The sequence below is a fragment of the Nematostella vectensis genome, chromosome 5 (genome assembly GCF_932526225.1).
Source record: "Nematostella vectensis chromosome 5, jaNemVect1.1, whole genome shotgun sequence".
Taxonomy (NCBI): Eukaryota; Metazoa; Cnidaria; class Anthozoa; order Actiniaria; family Edwardsiidae; genus Nematostella; species Nematostella vectensis.
This window is the reverse complement of record NC_064038.1, coordinates 13511838-13539659: the sequence shown is the minus strand read 5'-3', so window position 1 is coordinate 13539659 and position 27822 is coordinate 13511838. Positions and strand designations below refer to the sequence as shown.

Genomic DNA, 27822 nt, shown 5'->3' with positions numbered 1-27822 from the left:
ATTACGAAAAATATCAATCTCAACTAAACGCAATTCTGTTCTGAGGGGCCTCAGGAAATGTATGGCCTATAAAACACCAAGACATCACAGGAACAGTTTACTTTCTTCTTTAGTATTCTTATGGGGATGGTTTTCTAGGAGTTCCAAGCAACTTTGATATTGTACCTGTTCCTCGGTCGCCGGCGTCTCGAGTATTTCTGTCAAATTATCTCCATGCTGCACCAGGAGAACTTCTACGATCATACGCTTCGTCCTGCGGGCAACATTAGCGCATCAGAGGGGCCATTACGATCATACGCTCTATCATAAGCACATTGGAAGGACTCCTACGATTATACGCTTTGCCTTGCGGGCAACATTAGCACATCAGAGGGGTTCCCACGATCATACGCTCTGTCATAAGCACATTGGAAGGACTTATACGATTATACGCTTTGTCCTGCGGGCAACATTGTACATCAGAGGGGCCCTTACGATCATACGCTCTGTCATAAGCACATTGAAAGGACTCGTACGCTTTGTCTTGGGGACAAGGTAAGCACTCCTACGATCATACGCTTTGTCTTTCTCCTGGCTGTTTGTTGAATTATTTAATACTCACGAATTTCTCCTTCCCCATACTTTCCATTCGTAGTTTCGCTAAATTTCTCTCTGTTTTTTTTTTTTCTTTAAAAGATACCTTACGAATAGAGCTCTCATATCCGAGTCATCATCGTCAGGAACTTCGAACTTGTTGGTTAGCGTGAGCGAGATCTCGGTCTTCGAAATGCTGGCCACTTGTTGTGCTTGTTCCTCGGCACTGTCTGCTTGAGCGCCTGAGGAGGTGAAAAGAAGGTAGGATGAGATTGGGTGAGACAAGGAAGGAAAAGGTGCGATGAGGAAAGATATGGCGAGGTTGAGGTAAAAGAAGAAAGGTATGGCTCGGTTTAGTAAATTGAGGCAATGCAATGTAATGCAATAGTAACGCAGAGTAGGTTAGTCAAGGCAAGGCAAGGTAAAATCAGGGCGAAGCAATGTAAGGTAAGGTGACGCAAGGTAATGCAAGTTAAGGTAAGATGATACGGGGAAGGAAAGGTAAAGTGAGGTAAGATAATACAAGAAAGGGAAGGTAAGGTAAGATGAAACAGGGAAGGCAAGGGAAGGAAAGGGAAGGAAAGGTAAGATGATACAGGAAAGAGAAGGTGAGGTAAGATAATTCAGAGAAGAGAAGGTGAGGTAAGATAATTCAGAGAAGAGAAGGTGAGGTAAGATAGGGAAGGTAAGGTAATGAAAGTAAGATAATACATGGAAGGTGAGGTGGTGGTGAGATGATACAAAGAAGGGAAGGTAAGGTAAGATAATACAGGGAAGGGAAGGTGAGGTAAGATAATACAGTGGAACCCCGCTCTACGGACACCCGCTTAATACGGACACCCCGTTTTTCTGGACAGTATTAAAAGTCCCGACAAAAGTCTCATATATTCTCTTATAATTTAATCCGCTTTACACGGACACCCGTTTATACGGACAACGGACACTTATGTGTCCCGAAAGACATTTTTCGTACAAAATTAACCCCGCTTTATGGACAAAAGGAATTCGAGTCTCGCACTTTTAGGAGATTGATGCTCGAGAATGCCTTTCTGAGCAGAATTTTCACAACCTTTGTTGAATTATAGAATAACGGATTTAGTTAAAATAACTAAGTCAAATCGTCGCAAGGACGATCGAGGAAAGAATTAGTTATCCTGTTTTGTTGTTGTTGTTTAAAAAAATATCCCTATGAATTTGAGTAATAAAGATATAACCGGAACATGTCACTAGTTCGCAGAAGTACTTTATCCAAATGTTACTTGAAACATGAGTTTTAAAGATACAAATTTCAGTATGGAACGTGTTGTGTTGCTTAGCATGCGTTCTGACGTTTTGTAGGGCAGCCCGCTTAATACGGACACCCCGATAATACGGACACATATGAAAATCCCGAGGGTGTCCGTATTAACGGGGTTCCACTGTATAGGTAAGGTAAGGTGTGGTAAGATGATATCGGTAAGGTTAGGTGAGGTTAGATGATACAGGGGGAAAGAAAGGTTAGGTAAGGTAAGATGATACATAGAAGGTGAGGTGAAATGACGGCAAGATAAAGGTAAACGTTAGGCACTGTTGAGATATGGGAACGTGAGTCATTTGAGCTGAGGTAAGGTTTGTAAAGTAAGCTGCCAGCTAATGTACGGTTCGATAGCGTAAGGCGATCTAGGTTAGAGGGGGGGGGGGGGGTTAAGGTCAGGAAAGGACAATAAGATCAATCCAAAAATGCCAGCATACCAATAAGATCCGCTACATTGGGCGCATCCCCCAGATCATCCAGCAACTCATGTAAAGGATCATTGGGATCAGGGGCGATTTCCTCCCTGTGCTCGAGAAGTAGCGTGTGTGTGTCGCAAATCTCTTGTACGGAGATGTAAATGATTGGTTTGGTGAGCAGAACCACATCCGTGTATTCATCGATGTTAAAACGAGATTCGGGGTCTTCAACAGTGGATACGTCAAGGAAAAACTTCCTGTGTTAGAGGAATGTAAATGTTAGTGTCTTTTTACAACAAAGAAACTTACATTCTTGCCACGCCGGTTGCATCACGGAACTAGAACGTTTGCAAGATGCATGACTACAAGTTCCATAATCCTTTTTCGCGGAAAGTTTTTTTTCTTATTCAAGTAGGAATCTAACCCTTTGACCACTGGCGTTTTGTTGAGGGGCAATTCTGCCGTTCTAAATTTTTTATTAGAATCTGAACTTGGTTGGATGCATAACTTCAAGACCATTTATCCTTTGGATACGTGCCTTAGTATTTTGATCTTTATTCTGTTTATTCTGCATTTTATGAATTTTTGGGCTTGTGGGCATTTCTCAAGGGTGGTCCGAAATGGATTCCCACTGGAATTTGTGATCAAATAGCACAGTTTACAAACCTTCTATCGTTTATACCATTTCTGAGCGAATAAATTGTTGTTTAAGACAAAAAATATTATCACAATATGTCAAAATAAGACTAGGCCGTGAATTTATGACGATATTTTGGTAACTTACTTGAATTTCTTATGAGCCTCTGCGATGTAACCGTTCAACTCACTAAGATGTGCATTCTCGTCAGCATACTAAAATATAATGATTTGTTTAACTGTCACACATCAAAACTAAAACATGGCTATCGTGAAATATTGTGTAGAGTGCACCAGGGATGTTACAGGCGTGCTAAATAAGTAGTGCAAGCGGTTTCATTGTGAGCGCATGCTCCTTAATGCGTCCATGTTACTAACAGCCATGACGTGGAATAAATCGTAGGTTTGTCGGTCAGCGGCTATCTCATGGAGAGGAACCTGCGCAAAGAAACACCTCGGTGCTTGGGCGTATGTACTTACAGAAAAGTTTACAAAATAGAAAGTTTGAATGCTAAAAGGAATATATGGATGATAAAATAACTTCTACATATAAAAGACCAAAACAAAAGACAAGTAACAGAGATAATAAAATCAAAAACGTATGTAACTACATATATGAGTGAGCCAATAACTACGAGTGTACTACGGTGATAAAAGTACTTTGAGTGAGCCTTTTCACAGACTGGAGCATGTTGTACACTCCTAGTGACAGGCTTCCTGTGTTGTACGCCCCTAGCGATGGGTTCCTGCACTGGTAATGTGGTAGCTACGATACAAAGACAATCAACTTACCATTTTATTTGAAGCTGCAAATTGCAGCAGTTTAGCTATCGTTCCCAGGTTTCGCCGCTAAAATGAGTCAATGGAACCAGTTAGCTGGCTCTACCATGGTAGTGTATTACCACAGTGTATCAACACTGACACACAAAACCACATAGACATAGATATAGACATAGTAACCACGCCCATAAGGGATATAGACATGACAACCACGCCCATGGGACGATATAGCCATAGCCAGCTACGTTCATAAAGGGATAAAGACATGGTCTAAATGTGTCGGATAGGGGCGGGGAGAAACTTTGGGACTGAGAATAATTGGTATAGAGGGCGGTGGTATAAAGGGAAGATAATGCCCTGGAAATGTAGGAAAATTTTGTCATTGCAGAGCTTTTAAAACGCTATAAACTAGTAAAAACTTTAAAAAGTTATTGACTTCTTTTTTATTCCCTCCATATTTATGACCTCTTTTCTCCCCACCGATCGCTATAAAGGGGGGTGTTGGTGCCCTTGTCCCTTCACCTTTGTGTTCGGCCTATTACTGATGGTATTGTTTACCTGTTCGGGTTGCAGGCCCCGCTCCACGCTGATGGATACAATGTCAAAAGCATCAGGAGCGACGATGGCGGGATTCATGTACCGGTAGTACACCAAATTACCAACGACCTGAAACATAGAGCACGTTTAAACGGACACGCTTACTATAAGGCGAAACACGCTAATGAGTACTCGTAAATCGTAGCACACAACACGCTCATAAAAACGTAACACGGCTATATGAAAACGGAACACGCACATAATAGCACGCAACACGCTCATAAGATTGAAATACACGCTAATAACACATAACACGCTCATAAGAATACAATACACGCTCATGATAGCACGCAACACGCTCATAACAATACAATACACGCTCATAACAGCACGTAACACGCTTATAAGAATACAATACACGCTCATGATAGCACGCAACACGCTTAAAAGAATACTATACACGCTCATAATAGAACGCAACACGCTAATAAGAATACAATACACGCTTATAAAAGAACGTAACACGCTCATAAGGACACAAAAGCGATCACGCAAATGGCCAGACAAATCTGTATTACATTTCATTTTTTCTATGTAAACAAACCCGGTTGTTTATTGAGCGATCCGAAATCAGGGTGCGGATCGTACCGGGCCTCAGAGAGCCAATCAGAGCGCGCGATTTGATTGCTACAAGACCCCCCCAAAATACTCACGTCCTCGAAAAGAGGACATGTGGTTGCAGTCGGGATTGGTTTGAAGATGAAAAAGACTTACCTTGATTATTTCTTCCTCTGAAAGGTTGGGGAACTTCTCAGTTAACGCCAGCCGTAAAGTCATAGCAACGTAACGCATCCCGTAACTATAACCACATAAAGGAAAAACAATCCTATCATCTGTCCTAAACTAGTCTACTCAGTTCTTAAATTGAAGACGGTATGATTATAAAGACTAGGGAAAGCGGTAGAAAAACTGGTCAGGAGTCAGTAAAATAAATCAACGCTAGGTTAAAGCCGCATTGTCACCAGTTTACTTCCGGTCGATAACGTAACAATCTCCGATGATTTTTAACGGAAAACGCGAAAAATATTTCAAAATATTGAAGGCAGTGTGTTTATTGGAAGTTTCTTTGAAGATGTGATTGATAATTTAGAGCGGATGGCCTGTTTAATATCTCGGATTTTAATAGATTCTTTTGTCTTTTAACGGTTGAGGTTTCCGTTGGACCTCCGGAAGTAAAATGGTGACAATGCGGCTTTAAAATGGTATGTTTACGCCTCTGTGTAAGCTTGGATGGCGTTTGAGCATTAGCCCTTCGTCTATTGCTCTGACGAGAGGCTAACATAACGCTCAAAACTTCAGTAAAATTACTCTCCTTACACAAAGGCACACAAATCCGACAGCTCATCGGTTTTACATAAATCACGTGATGGGAGCCTCGGTCATTCATTGGTTCATTACTAGTGACGTGATCGGAGCCCCGATCACTCATTAGTTAAGTACAAGTCACGAAATCGCAACCTCAAGGAAAGTCTTTTCCTTACGGTATTTTTTCCACAGACTGCACGATTGAGTTGAGGAATTTGTCGGTGGCCTGTATGAGATTCCTCATGGACATGGCGATCTTCTCACGGACCTCGGGGTGACTCAGGGCTTGCTCAGGGTCGACATCGTACGGGAGTTTACTGAGGAAAGGAATGGTTATCCTTTATTGGTTGCTTATTGCATCTATAGTAATCGAGAATTTAATGAGAGAAGTAATGGTTATCATTTCTTAAAAATTGTTCGGGTAGACAATCCTACAGAATTTGAATGAGAAAAGGGATGAAAATCATGAATTGGTTGTTTATGGCATAAATAGTAATCGAGAATTTAATGAAAGGAAAAGTTATCAGTTAAAATTTTTTTTTGGACCATACACTGTGAACCCCTTAAAAGTGATAACCCCTGCCTCGTCTGTCCAGTCCTAGACTCGATCTGGTTCACCCAGCCCTGTTATGGATCACACCCTGTGAGCCCCGTTAACCATTACCTCGTCTGTCCGGTCTTAGACTCGATCTGGTTCACCCATCCCTGTTTCACCTTTAAGGGGCTTACTCATACATCATGGATCACACCCTGTGAGCCCTGTTAACCCCTACCTCGTCTGTCCGGTCTCGGACTCCATTTGATTGACCCAGCCCTTGTACACGTCTAAGGGGCTTACTCATACATCATGGACCACACCCTGTGAGCCCCGTTAACCCCTACCTCATCTGTCTGGTCTCGAACTCCATTTGATTGACCCAGCCCTGTTTCTTCTTTAAGGGGCTTACTCATACATCATGGACCACACCCTGTGAGCCCCGTTAAACCCTACCTCGTCTGTCCGGTCTCGGACTCCATTTGATTGACCCAGCCCTTGTACACGTCTAAGGGGCTTACTCATACATCATGGACCACACCCTGTGAGCCCCGTTAACCCCTACCTCATCTGTCTGGTCTCGGACTCCATTTGATTGACCCAGCCCTGTTTCTTCTTTAAGGGGCTTACTCATACATCATGGACCACACCCTGTGAGCCCCGTTAACCCCTACCTCGTCTGTCCGGTCTCGGACTCCATTTGATTGACCCAGCCCTGTTTCACCTTTAAGGGGCTTACTCATACATCATGGACCACACCCTGTGAGCCCCGTTAACCCCTACCTCGTCTGTCCAGTCTCGGACTCCATTTGATTGACCCAGCCCTGTTTCACCTTTAAGGGGCTTACTCATACATCATGGACCACACCCTGTGAGCCACGTTAACCCCTACCTCGTCTGTCCGGTCTCGGACTCCATTTGATTGACCCAGCCCTTGTACACGTCTAAGGGGCTTACTCATACATCATGGACCACACCCTGTGTGCCCCGTTAACCCCTACCTCGTCTGTCGGGTCTCGGACTCCATTTGATTGACCCAGCCCTGTTTCACCTTTAAGGGGCTTACTCATACATCATGGACCACACCCTGTGAGCCCCGTTAACCCTTACCTCGTCTGTCCGGTCTTAGACTCGATCTGGTTCACCCAGCCCTGTTTCACCTTTAAGGGGCTTACTCATACATCATGGACCACACCCTGTGAGCCACGTTAGCCCCTACCTCGTCTGTCCGGTCTCGGACTCCATTTGATTGACCCAGCCCTTGTACACGTCTAAGGGGTTGGTGTTGATGTTAAGGTTTCGTTCATTCAGTACGTCATTCACAAGAGGTTCTAACAACTCTCGTAAGGAGCTCTGACCACGTGCACCTCTGAATAGAAAGGGAGTAGGAAGCATCATGTCAATCATCATAGTTATCATTCGTATGTCTTAAGTGTTACCATGACCAGCCATACATTTTAGGGCGCGTTTTTTACTCGTGATTCCGGAATGAGAATGATTAGAATGACAGGAGCAAAAAATGGAAAAGTTCAAATTGTAAGGTTGTGTTAGTTTATATTCGCTTGATTTTTTGCATAGATGTTCCTTGTGAAATATAAAACAGAGCAAGCTTAACTATTTTTGGTAGATAATCCGTTCTTGAGATATTGCAAATTGTAAGACTCTCGATTTGTCTGAAATTGCCCAATTTGGGCGAAATTGCTACTTTTTCCATGATCTATGGCAACTTTGCTTAATCATATCTCAAAAACGGATAATCTACCAAAAAATACTATGGCTTATTTTGTTTTATACTATTCAAGGAACCTCTAGGCAAAATATAAACAAAATGTAAGCTAACACAACCTTACAATTTTTGCTCCTGTCGATTAGAATAGTAAAAGCGCGCAATTCGTTTATCCCGCGTTCTCATTCTGGAATGGAATGAATGCCATTCCATCCATTCTGCTACCTGTAGCAGAATGACTCGAATGCGATTCTGAACATTCTCCACCAACCATTCCCATTCCAGAATGATAGGAAATAAACGCGCCCTTAGGTAAGTGCATATCAGATGTAAGAAAAGGCTTCCTAAATATTTTTAAGCTAAGAGAATTATAAAGACACTACCACAACCGCCGTCATCACCTTCACTATAACCATCATCATCACAATCCATCATCATCACCATCATGATCAACACAATCACCATTACAATCATAATCATTATCATCACCATCACATTAAAACTTTATCACTTGCCCTTAACATCGTCATCATAATCATCGCCTTCGTTATTACCACACTCACACCTACACCATCATCATAATAATGAAAACCATTTTCACCATACAACTGCCACTAAAACTACTTTTACCAGCAATATGTTCAATATGATGATCATCATCATATATAAAACCAAAATAAAATAAATATGCAACAACAGGTATCCCACCTGTTAAAGTGAACCACCATACGGATAACGGTCGGGTTGCCTGTGATAATCTCTTGTAGTTGATCAACTTTAGAACTGAAAAAAAAAAAACAATCACCATGGTCATCGTTGGTCAAGATCTGTGACACGGATACTGTTTGACCAGCCACGCCGCCATTTTATGCTCCCGAGCAAAGCCGAGTCACACAAAGAATCCCTTTCCATAGGCTATGAGTAAGGTGAAGCCCTATGAGTAAGGTGTAGCCCTATTAGTAAGGTGAAGCCCTATGGGTAAGGTGGAGCCCTATGAGAAAGGTAGAGCCCTATGAGTAAGGTGGAGCCCTATGAGAAAGGTGGAGCCCTATGAGTAAGGTGGAGCCCTACGAGTAAGGTGGACCCCTATGGGTAAGGTGGAGCCCTATGAGTAAGGTGGAGCCCTATGAGAAAGGTGGAGCCCTACGAGTAAGGTGAAGCTTATGAGTAAGGTGGAGCCCTATGAGTAAGGTGGAGCCCTACGAGTAAGGTGAAGCCCTATGAGTAAGGTGAAGCCCCATGAGTAAGGTGAAGCCCTATGAGTAAGGTGGAGCCCTATGGGTAAGGTGAAGCCCTATGGGTAAGGTGAAGCCCTACGAGTAAGGTGGAGCCCTACGAGTAAGGTGGAGCCCTATGAGTAAGGTGAAGCCCTACGAGTAAGGTGAAGCCCTATGGGTAAGGTGGAGCCCTATGGGTAAGGTGGAGCCCTATGAGAAAGGTGGAGCCCTATGAGTAAGGTGAAGCCCTACGAGTAAGGTGGAGCCCTACGACTAAGGTGGAGCCCTACGAGTAAGGTGAAGCCCTACGAGAAAGGTGTAGCCCTATGAGTAAGGTGGAGCCCTATGAGTAAGGTGGAGCCCTATGGGTAAGGTGTAGCCCTATGAGTAAGGTGGAGCCCTACGAGTAAGGTGGAGCCCTATGAGTAAGGTGAAGCCCTACGAGTAAGGTGAAGCCCTACGAGTAAGGTGAAGCCCTACGAGTAAGGTGGAGCCCCATGAGTAAGGTGAAGCCCTATGAGTAAGGTGGAGCCCTATGGGTAAGGTGGAGCCCTATGGGTAAGGTGAAGCCCTATGGGTAAGGTGGAGCCTTATGGGTAAGGTGAAGCCCTATGGGTAAGGCGGAGCCCTATGAGTAAGGTGGAGCCCTATGAGTAAGGTGGAGCCCTATGAGTAAGGTGGAGCCCTATGAGTAAGGTGGAGCCCTATGGGTAAAGTGGAGCCCTATGGGTAAGGTGAAGCCCTACGAGAAAGGTGAAGCCCTACGAGAAAGGTGTAGCCCTATGAGTAAGGTGGAGCCCTATGAGTAAGGTGGAGCCCTACGAGTAAGGTGGAGTCCTACTAGTAAGGTAGAGCCCTATTAGTAAGGTGGAGCCCTATGAGTAAGGTGGAGCCCTATGGGTAAGGTGGAGCCCTATGGGTAAGGTGGAGCCCTATGGGTAAGGTGGAGCCCTATGAGTAAGGTGAAGCCCTACGAGTAAGGTGAAGCCCTATGGGTAAGGTGGAGCCCTATGGGTAAGGTGGAGCCCTATGAGAAAGGTGGAGCCCTATGAGTAAGGTGAAGCCCTACGAGTAAGGTGGAGCCCTACGAGTAAGGTGGAGCCCTATGAGTAAGGTGAAGCCCTATGGGTAAGGTGGAGCCTTATGGGTAAGGTGAAGCCCTATGGGTAAGGCGGAGCCCTATGAGTAAGGTGGAGCCCTATGAGTAAGGTGGAGCCCTATGAGTAAGGTGGAGCCCTATGAGTAAGGTGGAGCCCTATGGGTAAAGTGGAGCCCTATGGGTAAGGTGAAGCCCTACGAGAAAGGTGAAGCCCTACGAGAAAGGTGTAGCCCTATGAGTAAGGTGGAGCCCTATGAGTAAGGTGGAGCCCTACGAGTAAGGTGGAGCCCTACGAGTAAGGTAGAGCCCTATGAGTAAGGTGGAGCCCTATGAGTAAGGTGGAGCCCTATGGGTAAGGTGGAGCCCTATGGGTAAGGTGGAGCCCTATGGGTAAGGTGGAGCCTTATGGGTAAGGTGAAGCCCTATGGGTAAGGTGGAGCCCTACGAGTAAGGTGAAGCCCTATGAGTAAGGTGGAGCCCTATGAGTAAGGTGGGGCCCTATGGGTAAGGTGGAGCCCTATGGGTAAGGTAAAGCCCTATGGGTAAGGTGAAGCCCTATGAGTAAGGTGGAGCCCTATGAGTAAGGTGGAGCCCTACGAGTAAGGTGAAGCCCTATGAGTAAGGTGGAGCCCTATGGGTAAGGTGGAGCCCTATGGGTAAGGTGAAGCCCTATGGGTAAGGTGAAGCCCTATGGGTAAGGTGAAGCCCTATGAGTAAGGTGGAGCCCTATAAGTAAGGTGTTGATGCGCCAACATCTGAGAAACTTTCAATCAAATATAACAAATAAGGTATCAGACTAAGGTATCATCGTGGATGGTTATTTTGAAGTTGCCTTGCAAATAAACCGTTGCATTTTCAGTTATAAACAATAACAAAGGAGAAGGTGACAGACATTCTTCAACGATGAGTGTTTGACGAGGTGTCAAATCGCTCTCCCCAAAGATCCATTTCATTCACCTGGGGGCCTACAGGGACCGCTATCTTCGTATTAACGAAACAAAACGAACATAGAATGTGTGAAATCGTTTAAGATCCATGCCTCGCGATGCTTATCACCCTCGGAAGTCCAGGGTTGTTTCTTAACGTTTCACGTGAGTTGAAACCCTTGGGTTTCCAGTGCCGTATTTGGCCTCGAAATATTGGGGGGAGGGGGTCATTTACTTATAATTTTGGAAAATATTGAAGGGGGGGCACGTGCCCCCAGTGCCCCACCCCCTGCTACGGCCCTGCTTTCCGAGGATGGTTGCTTGTACTGCCCTCACCAGATCTCTTATCGGAGGTATCTGAAAAAGCTCCAGTAGGAGACATTTGCATGTGAAACGCATTTGATCATGTCTCGTGATAATTACATTCCGCTAAACAAACATTTTAAATAAGGTACTAACAAGATCTTTTGCCGGAACGCTGTCTGAAGAGTTGCAGTAGGAATTAAAGACATGCTATACTAACATTGCGCTAGACAAACATTTTTCATGAGGTACTCACTAGATCTCTTCCCGGAGGGCTGTCTCGAAGAGCTTTAGTAGAAGGTATTCCTCACGAGCGTTTGACGCATAATTGTACAAGGTGAGAACGACAGATTCCATGAACTTGGTAGTCCTGCTCTGAGGCATGGCGAAGATCAACTTGGCCAGGTAGGTTGGGTTGGTCTGCCGAATGGCGATCACGATTTAAACATCATCAAAATCATAATCAGCATATACAATACGCTCAGAAAACACTGTTTAACAACTCTCACGGAGAGGGGTGGTGATGGTGGGGTTCGAGAAACGGCGAAACTAGGACGGGCTGTCTGGTGGGAAGGCAAACGCAACCCCTTACGTTTTTAAAATCCTATTTATTTTCTTACATAGCTGCTTAAATACACATGCATTAGTTCTTTTTTATGAATAAGCTTTTAATTTTCTTTTTCATATTCTTCGCGAGAGTTTTTACTCAAGGTTTCCCTAAATATTTTGAAACCTTAGGAATACGAGAATGCCGTTAAAATTTCAAAATCAGCTTCCTCTATTTCTAGCCCTACTGTTTCCCCTTTTAATAACTGCCATCAAAACTATCATCTTACTCAGAACCACAACCTTAGCGGGGGTTGGGTGGGGACTAAAGGGTGTGGTGGGGCCTAGGGGGTAGGTGAGGGTAATAGATAAATACAACAGCCACTGTCACGACCATCATCACGATTATCATAAACAACACCCTGGGTGTGTGAATCACCATCACCATCACCACCATCACCATCACAATCACCATCACCATCACCATCACCATCATCAACACCATCACCATCACCATCATCATCACCACCACCATCACCATCATCATCACCATCATCACCATCACCATCACCATTACCATCACCATCACCATTACCATCACCATTCACCATCACCATCACCATCACCATCACCATCACCATCACCATCACCATCACCATCACCATCACCATCACCATCACCATCACCATCACCATCACCATCACCATCACCATCATCACCATCACCATCACCATCATCAGTACATGTAGGAGGTAAAAGAGGTTTAGATAGGCCTCAAGCTTTTTTCCCCTGCGTGCGTGAATGTGATGGGTGTGTCAGTGGGAGGAGGGGAGGGGATCACCATCATCATCGATATCATCGCCATCATCATTACCTGCAGTAGGTAAAAGAGGTTCTGATAGGCCTCAAGCTTTTCTCTGCTCTCCTTGCTGAGTGACCGAATGCCCTTGGTTCTCTGCACGGCACTCGCCATATCCTGCTTCTCCCGCTTCAGCTTCTTGTTATGGTGAATGACATCCTTTGAAAGAAGACAAACACTAAATACTCAGAAGCGGCGGAGTGGTCCCCAAAATGGGGCGCAGGATGGCGGAGGGGGAGGGGGAGGGGGTCTAGAGGGATTGTTATTTCGAAGGGGGAGTGGAATTGGTAGGGGGTACCTGGGTCTGACAGAGTAGAGATAAAAATGATACAGTTGAAAAAAAAAATTAAAAACCGCGAGTTCATGAAAAAGTGTAACCAATTCCTGTAACCAAGCTATATGCGATACAGAGATCTACATGACAACACGAGGAATCCCCTAAAGTGGAACCCCCAAGAAAACGAAAGCGCACGAGAAACACATAGGGACGAGACCTGGGAAGCGATTTAAAAAGCAATGTTATTGTTACACACTCTATTAGCAGATTCAGAATAAACATCCACGATTAAGGTCCGATACTTACTGTCGATTCCGTTGTATCGCGACGCCGCATTTTCAAAACATCGATTTGTTTTTGTCTTTTGGGATTTTCCGTTCCGCCAGTCAATTTATTCTAAGCCAATTAGATTCTTGCCATCTCTCGCCTTGTGCAGTTGCCTGGCTTACTGTCGCGACACTATCTGGTTTTCGTCCAGAGGATAGCCAGGGAGTGCACAAAGCGGGACTCTGATTGGCTCAGAATGGTTTTACTGACGGAACAGAAAACCAAAACACAAATCGTGTTTTGAAAACGCGGGTCCCGATACAACGGATTCGACAGTAATCAATGAATTTTTTTTCTTTTTTCAGTTTCTTCCTTGAATAAGCCGATGGTATTGGATGCTTTCCGTGACTCAGTAAAATGACAGGGTGCTTGGCTTTCTTTAAGTGAGCGTGACTCTACACGGAGGCTCAGAACCGAGTGCCCCGGAGGAACCCCTCGATGGCCCATGTTCCAGGGCTGGTGATAAAGCAAAATAAGAAAACGAAGGGCGTAGCTTACTTGTAATGTGATCCTGTTTTTGACCAGCAGCCCGATCTTGATGTCCATCAGGTTTAAGTCGTTCTCTAGCTGCTGATTGGATCTTATATCTGTGACGACTTGGGCACGCAGCTTTTGAAGCTCTGAATAATACAAATGGGACAGTAAAAATAAAGGAAAACAGGAAAGAGTTGCTATAGCTATGAATCACACAAATGGGGCAGTAACAATACGAGGAAACATAAGGAAGAGTTTCTATAGCTCTGAATCATACAAATGGGACAGTAAAAATACAAGGAAAAACAGGAAAGAGCTTCTAAAGCTCTGAACCATCCAAATGGAACAGTAAAAATACAAGGAAAGACAGGAAAGAGTTTCTACAGCTCTAAATCATAGTAAAGAAACTGTTTTGAAAAAAAGACAAAACAGGTAAGAATTTCTGCAATAAAATCAATAAATAACTAACAAAAATAATGAATCGTAAGCTCACCGAGTTCTTCTTCAAAGTCTGCATCGCTGTGCTGTAGAAGATGGAGAAACTTGCAAACCGTCTTGACAGGCGGGTCCTGCATCGTAACTAGACAAGTACAAAGACCGTGTCATGGTAACTAGACAAGTACAAAGACCGTGTCATGGTAACTAGACAAATACAAAGACCGTGTCATGGTAACTAGACAAGTACAAAGACCGTGTCATCGTAACTAGACAAATACAAAGACCGTGTCATGGTAACTAGACAAATACAAAGACCGTGTCATGGTAACTAGACAAGTACAGAGACCGTGTCATGGTAACTAGACAAGTACAAAGACCGTGTCATGGTAACTAGACAAATACAAAGACCGTGTCATGGTAACTAGACAAGTACAGAGACCGTGTCATGGTAACTAGACAAGTACAGAGACCGTGTCATGGTAACTAGACAAGTACAAAGACCGTGTCATGGTAACTAGACAAGTACAGAGACCGTGTCATGGTAACTAGACAAATACAAAGACCGTGTCATCGTAACTAGACAAGTACAAAGACCGTGTCATGGTAACTAGACAAGTACAAAGACCGTATCATGGTAACAAGACAAGTACAGAGACCGTGTCATGGTAACTAGACAAGTACAGAGACCGTGTCATGGTAAATAGACAAGTACAGAGACCGTGTCATGGTAACAAGACAAATACAAAGACCGTGTCATCGTAACTAGACAAGTACAAAGACCGTGTCATCGTAACTAGACAAGTACAGAGACCGTGTCATGGTAACTAGACAAGTACAAGGATCGTGTCATGGTAACTAGACAAATACAAAGACCGTGTCATCGTAACAAGACAAGTACAAAGACCATGTCATGGTAACTAGACAAATACAAAGACCATGTCATCGTAACAAGACAAGTACAGAGACCGTGTCATGGTAACTAGACAAGTACAAAGACCGTGTCATGGTAACTAGACAAATACAAAGACCGTGTCATGGTAACTAGACAAGTACAAAGACCGTGTCATGGTAACTAGACAAGTACAAAGACCGTGTCATGGTAACTAGACAAGTACAGAGACCGTGTCATGGTAACTAGACAAATACAAAGACCGTGTCATCGTAACTAGACAAGTACAAAGACCGTGTCATGGTAACTAGACAAGTACAAAGACCGTATCATGGTAACAAGACAAGTACAGAGACCGTGTCATGGTAACTAGACAAGTACAGAGACCGTGTCATGGTAACTAGACAAGTACAGAGACCGTGTCATGGTAACAAGACAAATACAAAGACCGTGTCATCGTAACTAGACAAGTATAAAGACCGTGTCATCGTAACTAGACAAGTACAAAGACCGTGACATCGTAACTAGACAAGTACAAAGACCGTGTCATCGTAACTAGACAAGTACAGAGACGGTGTCATGGTAACTAGACAAGTACAAGGATCGTGTCATGGTAACTAGACAAATACAAAGACCATGTCATCGTAACTAGACAAGTACAAAGACCGTGTCATGGTAACTAGACAAGAACAAAGACCGTATCATGGTAACAAGACAAGTACAGAGACCGTGTCATGGTAACTAGACAAGTACAGAGACCGTGTCATGGTAACTAGACAAGTACAGAGACCGTGTCATGATAACAAGACAAATACAAAGACCGTGTCATCGTAACTAGACAAGTATAAAGACCGTGTCATCGTAACTAGACAAGTACAAAGACCGTTACATCGTAACTAGACAAGTACAAAGACCGTGTCATCGTAACTAGACAAGTACAGAGACCGTGTCATGGTAACTAGACAAGTACAAGGATCGTGTCATGGTAACTAGACAAATACAAAGACCATGTCATCGTAACAAGACAAGTACAGAGACCGTGTCATGGTAACTAGACAAGTACAAAGACCGTGTCATGGTAACTAGACAAGTACAGAGACCGTGTCATGGTAACTAGACAAATACAAAGACCGTGTCATGGTAACTAGACAAGTACAGAGACCGTGTCATCGTAACTAGACAAGTACAAAGATCGTGTCATCGTAACTAGACAAGTACAGAGACCGTGTCATCGTAACTAGACAAGTACAAAAACCGTGTCATCGTAACTAGACAAGTACAGAGATCATGTCATGGTAACTAGACAAGTACAGAGACCGTGTCATCGTAACTAGACACGTACAAAGACCGTGTCATCGTAACTAGACAAGTACAAAGACCGTGTCATCGTAACTAGACAAGTACAAAGACCATGTCATCGTAACAAGACAAGTACAAAGACCGTGTCATGGAAACTAGACAAGTACAGAGACCGTGTCATGATAACTAGACAAGTACAAAGACCGTGTCATGGTAACTAGACAAGTACAGAGACCGTGTCATGGTAACTAGACAAGTACAAGGATCGTGTCATGGTAACTAGACAAATACAAAGACCGTGTCATCGTAACAAGACAAGTACAAAGACCATGTCATGGTAACTAGACAAATACAAAGACCATGTCATCGTAACAAGACAAGTACAGAGACCGTGTCATGGTAACTAGACAAGTACAAAGACCGTGTCATGGTAACTAGACAAATACAAAGACCGTGTCATGGTAACTAGACAAGTACAAAGACCGTGTCATCGTAACTAGACAAGTACAGAGACCGTGTCATGGTAACTAGACAAGTACAAAGACCGTGTCATGGTAACAAGACAAATACAAAGACCGTGTCATGGTAACTAGACAAGTACAAAGACCGTGTCATGGTAACTAGACAAATACAAAGACCGTGTCATGGTAACTAGACAAGTACAAAGACCGTGTCATGGTAACTAGACAAGTGCAAAGACCGTGTCATGGTAACTAGACAAGTACAGAGACCGTGTCATGGTAACTAGACAAATACAAAGACCGTGTCATCGTAACTAGACAAGTACAAAGACCGTGTCATGGTAACTAGACAAGTACAAAGACCGTGTCATGGTAACAAGACAAGTACAGAGACCGTGTCATGGTAACTAGACAAGTACAGAGACCGTGTCATGGTAACTAGACAAGTACAGAGACCGTGTCATGGTAACAAGACAAATACAAAGACCGTGTCATCGTAACTAGACAAGTATAAAGACCGTGTCATCGTAACTAGACAAGTACAAAGACCGTGACATCGTAACTAGACAAGTACAAAGACCGTGTCATCGTAACTAGACAAGTACAGAGACCGTGTCATGGTAACTAGACAAGTACAAGGATCGTGTCATGGTAACTAGACAAATACAAAGACCATGTCATCGTAACAAGACAAGTACAGAGACCGTGTCATGGTAACTAGACAAGTACAAAGACCGTGTCATGGTAACTAGACAAGTACAAAGACCGTATCATGGTAACAAGACAAGTACAGAGACCGTGTCATGGTAACTAGACAAGTACAGAGACCGTGTCATGGTAACTAGACAAGTACAGAGACCGTGTCATGGTAACAAGACAAATACAAAGACCGTGTCATCGTAACTAGACAAGTATAAAGACCGTGTCATCGTAACTAGACAAGTACAAAGACCGTGACATCGTAACTAGACAAGTACAAAGACCGTGTCATCGTAACTAGACAAGTACAGAGACGGTGTCATGGTAACTAGACAAGTACAAGGATCGTGTCATGGTAACTAGACAAATACAAAGACCATGTCATCGTAACTAGACAAGTACAAAGACCGTGTCATGGTAACTAGACAAGAACAAAGACCGTATCATGGTAACAAGACAAGTACAGAGACCGTGTCATGGTAACTAGACAAGTACAGAGACCGTGTCATGGTAACTAGACAAGTACAGAGACCGTGTCATGATAACAAGACAAATACAAAGACCGTGTCATCGTAACTAGACAAGTATAAAGACCGTGTCATCGTAACTAGACAAGTACAAAGACCGTTACATCGTAACTAGACAAGTACAAAGACCGTGTCATCGTAACTAGACAAGTACAGAGACCGTGTCATGGTAACTAGACAAGTACAAGGATCGTGTCATGGTAACTAGACAAATACAAAGACCATGTCATCGTAACAAGACAAGTACAGAGACCGTGTCATGGTAACTAGACAAGTACAAAGACCGTGTCATGGTAACTAGACAAGTACAGAGACCGTGTCATGGTAACTAGACAAATACAAAGACCGTGTCATGGTAACTAGACAAGTACAGAGACCGTGTCATCGTAACTAGACAAGTACAAAGATCGTGTCATCGTAACTAGACAAGTACAGAGACCGTGTCATCGTAACTAGACAAGTACAAAAACCGTGTCATCGTAACTAGACAAGTACAGAGATCATGTCATGGTAACTAGACAAGTACAGAGACCGTGTCATCGTAACTAGACACGTACAAAGACCGTGTCATCGTAACTAGACAAGTACAAAGACCGTGTCATCGTAACTAGACAAGTACAAAGACCATGTCATCGTAACTAGACAAGTACAAAGACCGTGTCATGGTAACTAGACAAGTACAGAGACCGTGTCATGGTAACTAGACAAGTACAAGGATCGTGTCATGGTAACTAGACAAATACAAAGACCGTGTCATCGTAACAAGACAAGTACAAAGACCATGTCATGGTAACTAGACAAATACAAAGACCATGTCATCGTAACAAGACAAGTACAGAGACCGTGTCATGGTAACTAGACAAGTACAAAGACCGTGTCATGGTAACTAGACAAATACAAAGAACGTGTCATGGTAACTAGACAAGTACAAAGACCGTGTCATCGTAACTAGACAAGTACAGAGACCGTGTCATGGTAACTAGACAAGTACAAAGACCGTGTCATGGTAACTAGACAAATACAAAGACCGTGTCATGGTAACTAGACAAGTACAAAGACCGTGTCATGGTAACTAGACAAATACAAAGACCGTGTCATGGTAACTAGACAAGTACAAAGACCGTGTCATGGTAACTAGACAAGTACAAAGACCGTGTCATGGTAACTAGACAAGTACAGAGACCGTGTCATGGTAACTAGACAAATACTAAGACCGTGTCATGGTAACTAGACAAGTACAGAGACCGTGTCATGGTAACTAGACAAATACAGAGACCGTGTCATGGTAACTAGACAAGTACAGAGACCGTGTCATGGTAACAAGACAAATACAAAGACCGTGTCATCGTAACTAGACAAGTATAAAGACCGTGTCATCGTAACTAGACAAGTACAAAGACCGTGACATCGTAACTAGACAAGTACAAAGACCGTGTCATCGTAACTAGACAAGTACAGAGACCGTGTCATGGTAACTAGACAAGTACAAGGATCGTGTCATGGTAACTAGACAAATACAAAGACCATGTCATCGTAACAAGACAAGTACAGAGACCGTGTCATGGTAACTAGACAAGTACAAAGACCGTGTCATGGTAACTAGACAAGTACAGAGACCGTGTCATGGTAACTAGACAAATACAAAGACCGTGTCATGGTAACTAGACAAGTACAGAGACCGTGTCATCGTAACTAGACAAGTACAAAGATCGTGTCATCGTAACTAGACAAGTACAGAGACCGTGTCATCGTAACTAGACAAGTACAAAAACCGTGTCATCGTAACTAGACAAGTACAGAGATCATGTCATGGTAACTAGACAAATACAAAGACCATGTCATCGTAACAAGACAAGTACAGAGACCGTGTCATGGTAACTAGACAAGTACAAAGACCGTGTCATGGTAACTAGACAAGTACAGATACCGTATCATGGTAACTAGACAAGTACAAAGACCGTGTCATGGTAACTAGACAAGCACAAAGATCGTGTCATCGTAACTAGACAAGTACAAAGATCGTGTCATGTCATGGTAACTAGACAAGTACAAAGACTGTGTCATGGTAACTAGACAAGTACAAAGACCGTGTCATGGTAACTAGACAAGTACAAAGACTGTGTCATGGTAACTAGACAAGCACAAAGTTCGTGTCATGGTAACTAGACAAGTACAGAGACCGTGTCATGGTAACTAGACAAGTACAGAGACCGTGTCATCGTAACTAGACAAGTACAAAGACCGTGTCATGGTAACTAGACAAGTACAAAGACCGTGTCATCGTAACTAGACAAGTACAGAGACCGTGTCATGGTAACTAGACAAGTACAGAGACCGTGTCATGGTAACTAGACAAGTACAAAGACCGTGTCATCGTAACTAGACAAGCACAAAGACCGTGTCATGGTAACAAAACAAGTACAGAGACCGTGTCATGGTAACTAGACAAGTACAAAGACCGTGTCATGGTAACTAGACAAGTACAAAGACCGTGTCATGGTAACTAGACAAGCACAAAGACCGTGTCATGGTAACTAGACAAGCACAAAGATCGTGTCATCGTAACTAGACAAGTACAAAGACCGTGTCATGGTAACTAGACAAGTACAGAGACCGTATCATGGTAACTAGACAAGTACAAAGACCGTGTCATGGTAACTAGACAAGCACAAAGATCGTGTCATCGTAACTAGACAAGCACAAAGACCGTGTCATGGTAACTAGACAAGCACAAAGACCGTGTCATGGTAACTAGCGTGAACAAAGACCAAATGCACACGCTATGCTAGATGTACACGTTATGCTAAATGTATGAGCATGCAAAAAGGAAAGTATGGACTAACTGAGTTTTTTGTAGTCGTTGTGCGCCACGTTCGCACGCACCCACGCCTGGATCTTGATGATCGCTGCTTGCTGTGGATGAATGAAAACGGAGTATAAATGGACGAAGTAAGAATAGAATGGGGGAAGATGAAGTGCTTACGAAGATAGCTTTGCACGTTGACAGAATGTTTATTTAATCGTAGGTCGTATATAAACGTGTGTCTTGTAATGTTTCTCATAGTACACACTTGTTCATTGAGTATTTCACGTGAACCTCACGTGCTTCTTAAGAGAGTACATGATACTCACGTGATCCCTGAAGTATTTCACTTAAACTCACGTGCTCCTTGGAATATTCCTCGTGCTACTCACGTGCATTTTGAGGTATTCCTCGTGCTACTCAAGTGATTTTTGAGGTATTCCTCGTGCTACCCACGTGCTTTTTTAGGCATTTTTCGTGACACCCACGTTCTTTTTCGGGTATTCCTCGTGGTGCTCACGTAGGTATTTCTCGTGATACTCACGTGCTTTTACAAGTATTTTTGGTGATACTCATGTGTTTCTTCAGGTATTTCTCGTGATACTCATGTAGGTATTTCTCGTGCTACTTACGTGGTTTTAAAGGGATTTTTCGTGATACTCATGTGTTTCTTCAGGTATTTCTCGTGATACTCACGTGCTCCTTCAGGTATTTCTCGTGATACTCACGTGCTTCTTTTCTCGTGCTCTTTCCTGTCTTTCTCGTGAAACTCGCTGGCTTTTTGAGTATTTTCACGTGATACTCACATGCTCTTTGAAGTATTTCTCACGCTGTAGGTATTTCTTGCGGGCAAGGCACATGCGCATCCATGACTGGATCTAAAAGACAGAGCAAGGAATTAAATGGTTTAAACCGACAACTCAGACAGAGCAAGGAATTAAATGGTTAAAACCGACAACTCAGACAGAGCAAGGAATTAAATGGTTAAAACCAACAACTCAGACAGAGCAAGGAATTAAATGGTTGAAACCCTTGCCTCAACCAACAACTCAAAATTCGCCATTCCTCACAACGGTTCAGCACTACATCATTGCATCAACTACAGCCAGCATCTATCTAGATCTTTACAAATAGGCGTGAGTTTTGAAGTTCACTTTCCACAACAGGGGGAGGGATGAGTTTCAACATCGCATCTATTACAAGTTTTAGATAAAGTGATACAGACGATGATGATGGGTACGGAAACACAACGTTAATGTAACAACAACAACAACAACAACAACAACAACAACAATAATAATAAAAAAAAAACTTGGACATATTTTGGCTATAGCTCATATAGAGACGACACTCACAGTGCCCTTGCCAGCCACGCCTTTGTCATTGTTTTCATTTAATATTGGAAGACACAATGTGTTAAAACCTCGAAATAACCATCTAAAACAAAGTTGAATCCTTTATTTTTCAAATTCAATGGAAAATATCGCATTCCCTTCCCTAAATCAGCCGATGGAAATGGATGCTTTTTCACACTTGGTACTTTGCTAGGATGACAAAATGGCGGCTGGCAGAGGCTGTTTAAACGGAGCATCTATTGACCCTTGCCTGATGTTGAAACGTATAGAAATAAGGAGACTGGTAAAGAATTACGTTACTCACCTTGATGACGTCATTTTCAGAACTTTTCAACTCCGCCAATCGTCGTCGATATTTCACTCGCTGTAAAAATCCCCTTATGTTTGCCTGAAATAATAAAATGTTACTTAAAAAAGGTAAACATATTGGCACTGTTTATCCGCGTAATTTGCTCTGCAACACCAGAAACATAAATATAGATTGTTAATAGTATCTAGTGAGAATACGCACATTAGCGATAAAAATCAAAGCCGATAAAGGCAAGAGCATCATGGTTGTCTGAAACATCTGCTCCAAAAAGGATACGAAAGAGGCGAACTCCATGCAAAAGACTTGCATATCAAATATTCATACAGAAGTCATTATTGGTGGCTAGATCTAGAAGATATATCGAGTTTTCTCAAAACATGTTACGCTCGCCAAGGTGCTGTGGACTAAAGATGCGTCTCACATAATGACAGATTGTAAAGTACCGGCTGTTAATCCGCGATGACTTAAGCCTATTGGACATGTTTAAGAAAACAATGATCCCGGCAAAGTGGAAGGACATAGACGAACAATATAAAATGTAGAAAGGCAATTTGGAAAGCTAGATTTGCATTTTGGGAAGTGGAGTTTCACTTTCTATCCAAAGAAAACAATCAAAACTAGACTAAGCGAGAGCACTAAGAAAAACAATATATGGAGAATTTATAATTCACAAGAGATTTGGAAAGCTACAATAATTTACATTTGGAAGGAAATTCCACTTTAGTGTATATATATATGTATATATATGTATATATATACATATATATATATTAACCCGACATATATATATGTCGGGTTATAACCGACATATTAACCCGACATATATAGTCGGGTTAATATATATATTAACCCGACTATATAGATGGACCTTGAAAGCAAGTGTAGAAAGATATTTAGATGAATGATTTGGTAAGATGAATCTAATAATTCTAAATTTCATTTTCTATTGTTTTGGTACAGGTTTGAAGATATAATAAACCGTAACAACAACCAACATTGATATTTTTTTAAACAATTGACATTCTAAACAATATAACTGTATGCTTATTTTATGTACAAAAATAGCGAAAATAGAATGAAATATAACTGTCTCAATTTGCTACCCGAAATTCAAATATGCCAATGACATGTGACATGGGATGACGGGAAATACAGTCAGCGGGAATGTCACGGCGCTCGTAAATTTTGTGCTTTCTTTATTCATTTTTCCATTTATACGTAATAAATGTTTTTTTACAAGGGGAGGGGTGATTCATGCTCGATTAAAAAGTACAGATAAACAACGGTTGATAAATCTTCGTCAAGATTTAGTTAACGCCAATAAGAGATGGCTCACCTGTATTATTAGAATGGCGGGCAGCTGTTCCTTGTTAAAAATTTGTCTGTCTTTGTCATGTGAAATGGATAGGCCAATGAGAGATAGCTCACCTGTATTCTTAGAATGGCGGGAAGTTGTTCCTTAATAAAAGTCTGCCTGTCTTTGTACGCCCTACGCGCCAGGTAACCCTTCCAGTGCGACTGCAGCTTAACGATCATTGGCTCGTTTGACTGAAGGTAGACCATGTGATCATAATCCCCGGTAACGCGGTCCACCACTTGCTGTAACGCAACAACATCACGCGGATTTCAGTCATACTAACAGGGTCCACAATAGGGCTTTCGGGATGACAAGATATCTGTAGATAAACGTTCGGGCTCACGGAGGGAGTATTGAGGGCACTCTACTGAATGGAAATTTTGGTGATGACAATTGAAAAGCACTTCGACAAGTTGACTCTTCTTAAAGTTAGCACGAGCGCTTGCTCTCCTACAAGAAACAACCCCTTTGGCTTGGAAATAGATCGAGGGCGCGATTTATACAGAAACGTATCTTTTTTGATAACCATTGGTGGTTTTGTGTGTAGAATTCTGTTTATAGGCTTCAAGCTTCTTCTATATTAAGACGCCCTCCAACAGATCGTGGGTACGCCCATGATACCCCCGTCTCCCCCTCACAGGTTCTGGGTACGCCCCCAATACCCCTCCCCCTCCACCTCAACAGGTTATGCGTACGCCTCTACCCCTCCCCCTCCCCCTCCCCCTTAATAGGTTCTGGGTACGCCCCCAATACCCCTCCCCCTCCACCTCAACAAGTTATGCGTACGCCTCTACCCCTCCCCCTCCCCCTCCCCCTTAATAGGTTCTGGGTACGCCCCCAATACCCCTCCCCCTCCCCCTCAACAGGTTATGCGTACGCCTCTACCCCTCCCCCTCCCCCTTAATAGGTTCTGGGTACGCCTTTTACCCCTCCCCCTCCTCCTTAACAGGTTCTGGGTACGCCTCTACCCTCCCCCTCCCCCTCAACAGGTTCTGGGTACGCCTCTAATACCTGGTACCCTGGTATCCATACCTGGATCTCCTCGCGTGTAAGCAGTGCCGAGTTGTCCTGGTAATCGGGGGGCGTGACCCAACACGTGTCTCCAGACTGACTGTTGTAGAAAAACACGAGGCCGTGATTGGTTCTGTGGGCCAGCCAGGGTGACGTGTTACCTGTGAATGGCAGTGCAAATTAGGGACGTGACGAAAGGGGCGTGGCTTAACATAAGGGGCGTGGCCCTATGTGTGTGGATTATCATGTGGGTGTGATGCAGTATATGTGAATGACAAGGAGAATAAGGGTGGTCATCAGAAGGGCGTGGCCTATTAGGGGTGTGAAGTGGCGCACGTGAACGAAAAGGCATGAGCCCGAGGACGGAAACCCCTTATTTCTGTAGCGACATTTAACTTAAAGGCCAAACACGCCGCCATTTTATGCTCCTGCTCAATGAATAGTCACACATCGCATCTATTTCCATCGGCTAATTTATGCGAGTAAGCAAAATATTTTCAATCTAATATCGTCAATAACATATCAGACTTCATTCGTAGATTGTTATTTTGAAGTTTCCTTGGGAAAAAACATTGTATTTTCAGTTATAAACAATAACAAATTAGTGGTTGAATTGTGTGCTTGTGAAAAGTTGCTAGCGAAGTAGAATCAGCGGCTAAGGCGTCTGTAACTACATCTGAACTCCGATAACTCGAGCTCACAGCTAATCGCCCAGTTTTCCATAGATACTATATTGAGGCGTTTTTACTTGGGTAAACCGAACTTCCCGATAACTCAGTTTTCCATAGATAACATTTTGAGGCATTTCTACTCGGATAGACTAACGCTAACTCAAACTGTTCATCGTCTCTCTTTGAGGGCTAGGAATAACGGTGTTCTCTACTACTAAGGGCGCGTTTTTTACTCGTGATTCCGGAATGAGAATGATTAGAATAGCAAAAGCGCGCGTTCGTTTATCCCGCATTTCTATACCGGAATATAAAGGCCATTTCATCCATTCTGCTACCTGTAGCAGAATGACTTGAATGCCATTCTGAACATTCTCTACCAACCATTCCCATTCCAGAATGATGGGAAAAAAAACGGGCCCTTAGACTTGGAGGAATTGTATACCTGCATCTTTCTTGGCCTTTTTAGCTTTCTGTAACGACTTGACATAGGCGTTGGCGCAGTCTGGCGTGACGCTGCGTATAGACGCCGCAGGGTCCCCTAGGGCGGATAGCAGCTCTTCCTCGTCCCCGTTGTCTATGGAGTGGTTGATAGCAACCAGTCCCTCGACAAGCTGATGCGTGTCGCCCGCGTGCTTATTGGACTGGTCCAAACATGTTTGTATCTCACCGTGCCAAAGTTCAGCTGAGTCCTCGCCAGTTTTCTACAAGAGAAAAAGAGAGAGGTCAAAACCGGTCTGTCTGTCTGTCTAAGCTATGGCGTGACTCATCTGTGTCTGTCGGTAGTATTGCGTGACTCACTTGTCTGTCAGTCTAAGCAGTAGCGTGACTCGTCTGTGTCTCTCTGTAAAATTGCGTGACACATATCTGTTTATGTAAGCTATAGCGCGACTCATCTGTGTCTGTCCGTATAATTGCGTGACTCACCTGTCTGTCTGTAGTATTGCGTGACTCACCTGTCTGTCTGTAGTGTTGCGTGACTCACCTCTGCCTTGGCGACCTTGCCAGCGTGAAGCACTGTCTAAGCTATAGCGTGACTCGTCTGTGTCTTTAGTAGTATTGCGTGACTCACCTGTCTGTCTGTAGTGTTGCGTGACTCACCTGTCTGTCTGTAGTGTTGAGTGACTCACCTCTGCCATGGCGACCTTGCCAGCGTGCAACACTGTCTAAGCTATAGCGTGACTCGTTTGTGTCTTTAGTATTATTGCGTGACTCACCTGTCTGTCTGTAGTGTTGCGTGACTAACCTCTGCCTTGGCGACCTTGCCAGCGTGCAACATTGTCTAAGCTATAGCGTGACTCGTTTGTGTCTTTAGTATTATTGCGTGACTCACCTGTCTGTCTGTAGTGTTGCGTGGCTAACCTCTGCCTTGGCGACCTTGCCAGCGTGCAGCACTGTCTAAGCTATAGCGTGACTCGTTTGTGTCTTTAGTATTATTGCGTGACTTACCTGTCTGTCTGTAGTGTTGCGTGACTCACCTGTCTGTCTGTAGTGTTGCGTGACTCACCTGTCTGTCTGTAGTGTTGCGTGACTAACCTCTGCCTTGGCGACCTTGCCAGCGTGAAGCACTGTCTAAGCTATAGCGTGACTCGTTTGTGTCTTTAGTATTATTGCGTGACTTACCTGTCTGTCTGTAGTGTTGCGTGACTCACCTCTGCCTTGGCGACCTTGCCAGCGTGAAGCACTGTCTAACCTATAGCGTGACTCGTTTGTGTCTTTAGTATTATTGCGTGACTTACCTGTCTGTCTGTAGTGTTGCGTGACTCACCTCTGCCTTGGCGACCTTGCCAGCGTGAAGCACTGCCTGATAAAGGTCAGCATTCGACTCGTCGACACCTGACAGTTTGGCTTCATCCAGTGACAGGGTGTGGATCGTGTTGGCTGAGTCACCAGTGTCGATAGCCTCATTGATGGCGGAGATGGCGGCGATTACTACAAAACAAAAAAATTTTGAGGAACAGGGGAATAGAAAAAAAAACAGAGAGTTTGATTTTTATGTTGGTTAAAGTTGTACGTTGTCTTTTTCTTGGATGAGGTGGGAACGCTCAGAACAACAGTGAAACAAGTTTTTTTTCAGAGAGGCATGCAACACAAAACACTTGGTTGTTCTAGTTC

At 43.5% G+C, this 27822-nt stretch overlaps 1 protein-coding gene across 2 annotated transcripts in view; it reads right to left on the bottom strand.

Moving 5' to 3' along the window:
• The window catches only part of LOC5502539 (ras GTPase-activating-like protein IQGAP1), a 52860-nt gene that overhangs the window by 7020 nt on the left and 18018 nt on the right, over positions 1 to 27822 (bottom strand). For both annotated transcript variants that reach the window (XM_048727348.1, XM_048727349.1), the window contains exons 17-37: positions 27476 to 27639; positions 26153 to 26411; positions 25061 to 25200; positions 24100 to 24270; positions 22666 to 22749; positions 21813 to 21884; positions 21047 to 21116; positions 14384 to 14470; positions 13915 to 14036; positions 12828 to 12971; positions 11664 to 11827; positions 8571 to 8645; positions 7356 to 7505; positions 5778 to 5918; positions 5011 to 5095; positions 4258 to 4365; positions 3712 to 3768; positions 3068 to 3135; positions 2305 to 2540; positions 680 to 815; positions 166 to 253 (exon numbers count right to left, since the gene is read on the bottom strand). In XM_048727348.1, the coding sequence (XP_048583305.1) occupies positions 166 to 253; positions 680 to 815; positions 2305 to 2540; positions 3068 to 3135; positions 3712 to 3768; positions 4258 to 4365; positions 5011 to 5095; positions 5778 to 5918; positions 7356 to 7505; positions 8571 to 8645; positions 11664 to 11827; positions 12828 to 12971; positions 13915 to 14036; positions 14384 to 14470; positions 21047 to 21116; positions 21813 to 21884; positions 22666 to 22749; positions 24100 to 24270; positions 25061 to 25200; positions 26153 to 26411; positions 27476 to 27639 (2621 nt within the window). The remainder of the gene's footprint in view (positions 1 to 165; positions 254 to 679; positions 816 to 2304; positions 2541 to 3067; positions 3136 to 3711; positions 3769 to 4257; positions 4366 to 5010; positions 5096 to 5777; positions 5919 to 7355; positions 7506 to 8570; positions 8646 to 11663; positions 11828 to 12827; positions 12972 to 13914; positions 14037 to 14383; positions 14471 to 21046; positions 21117 to 21812; positions 21885 to 22665; positions 22750 to 24099; positions 24271 to 25060; positions 25201 to 26152; positions 26412 to 27475; positions 27640 to 27822) is intronic.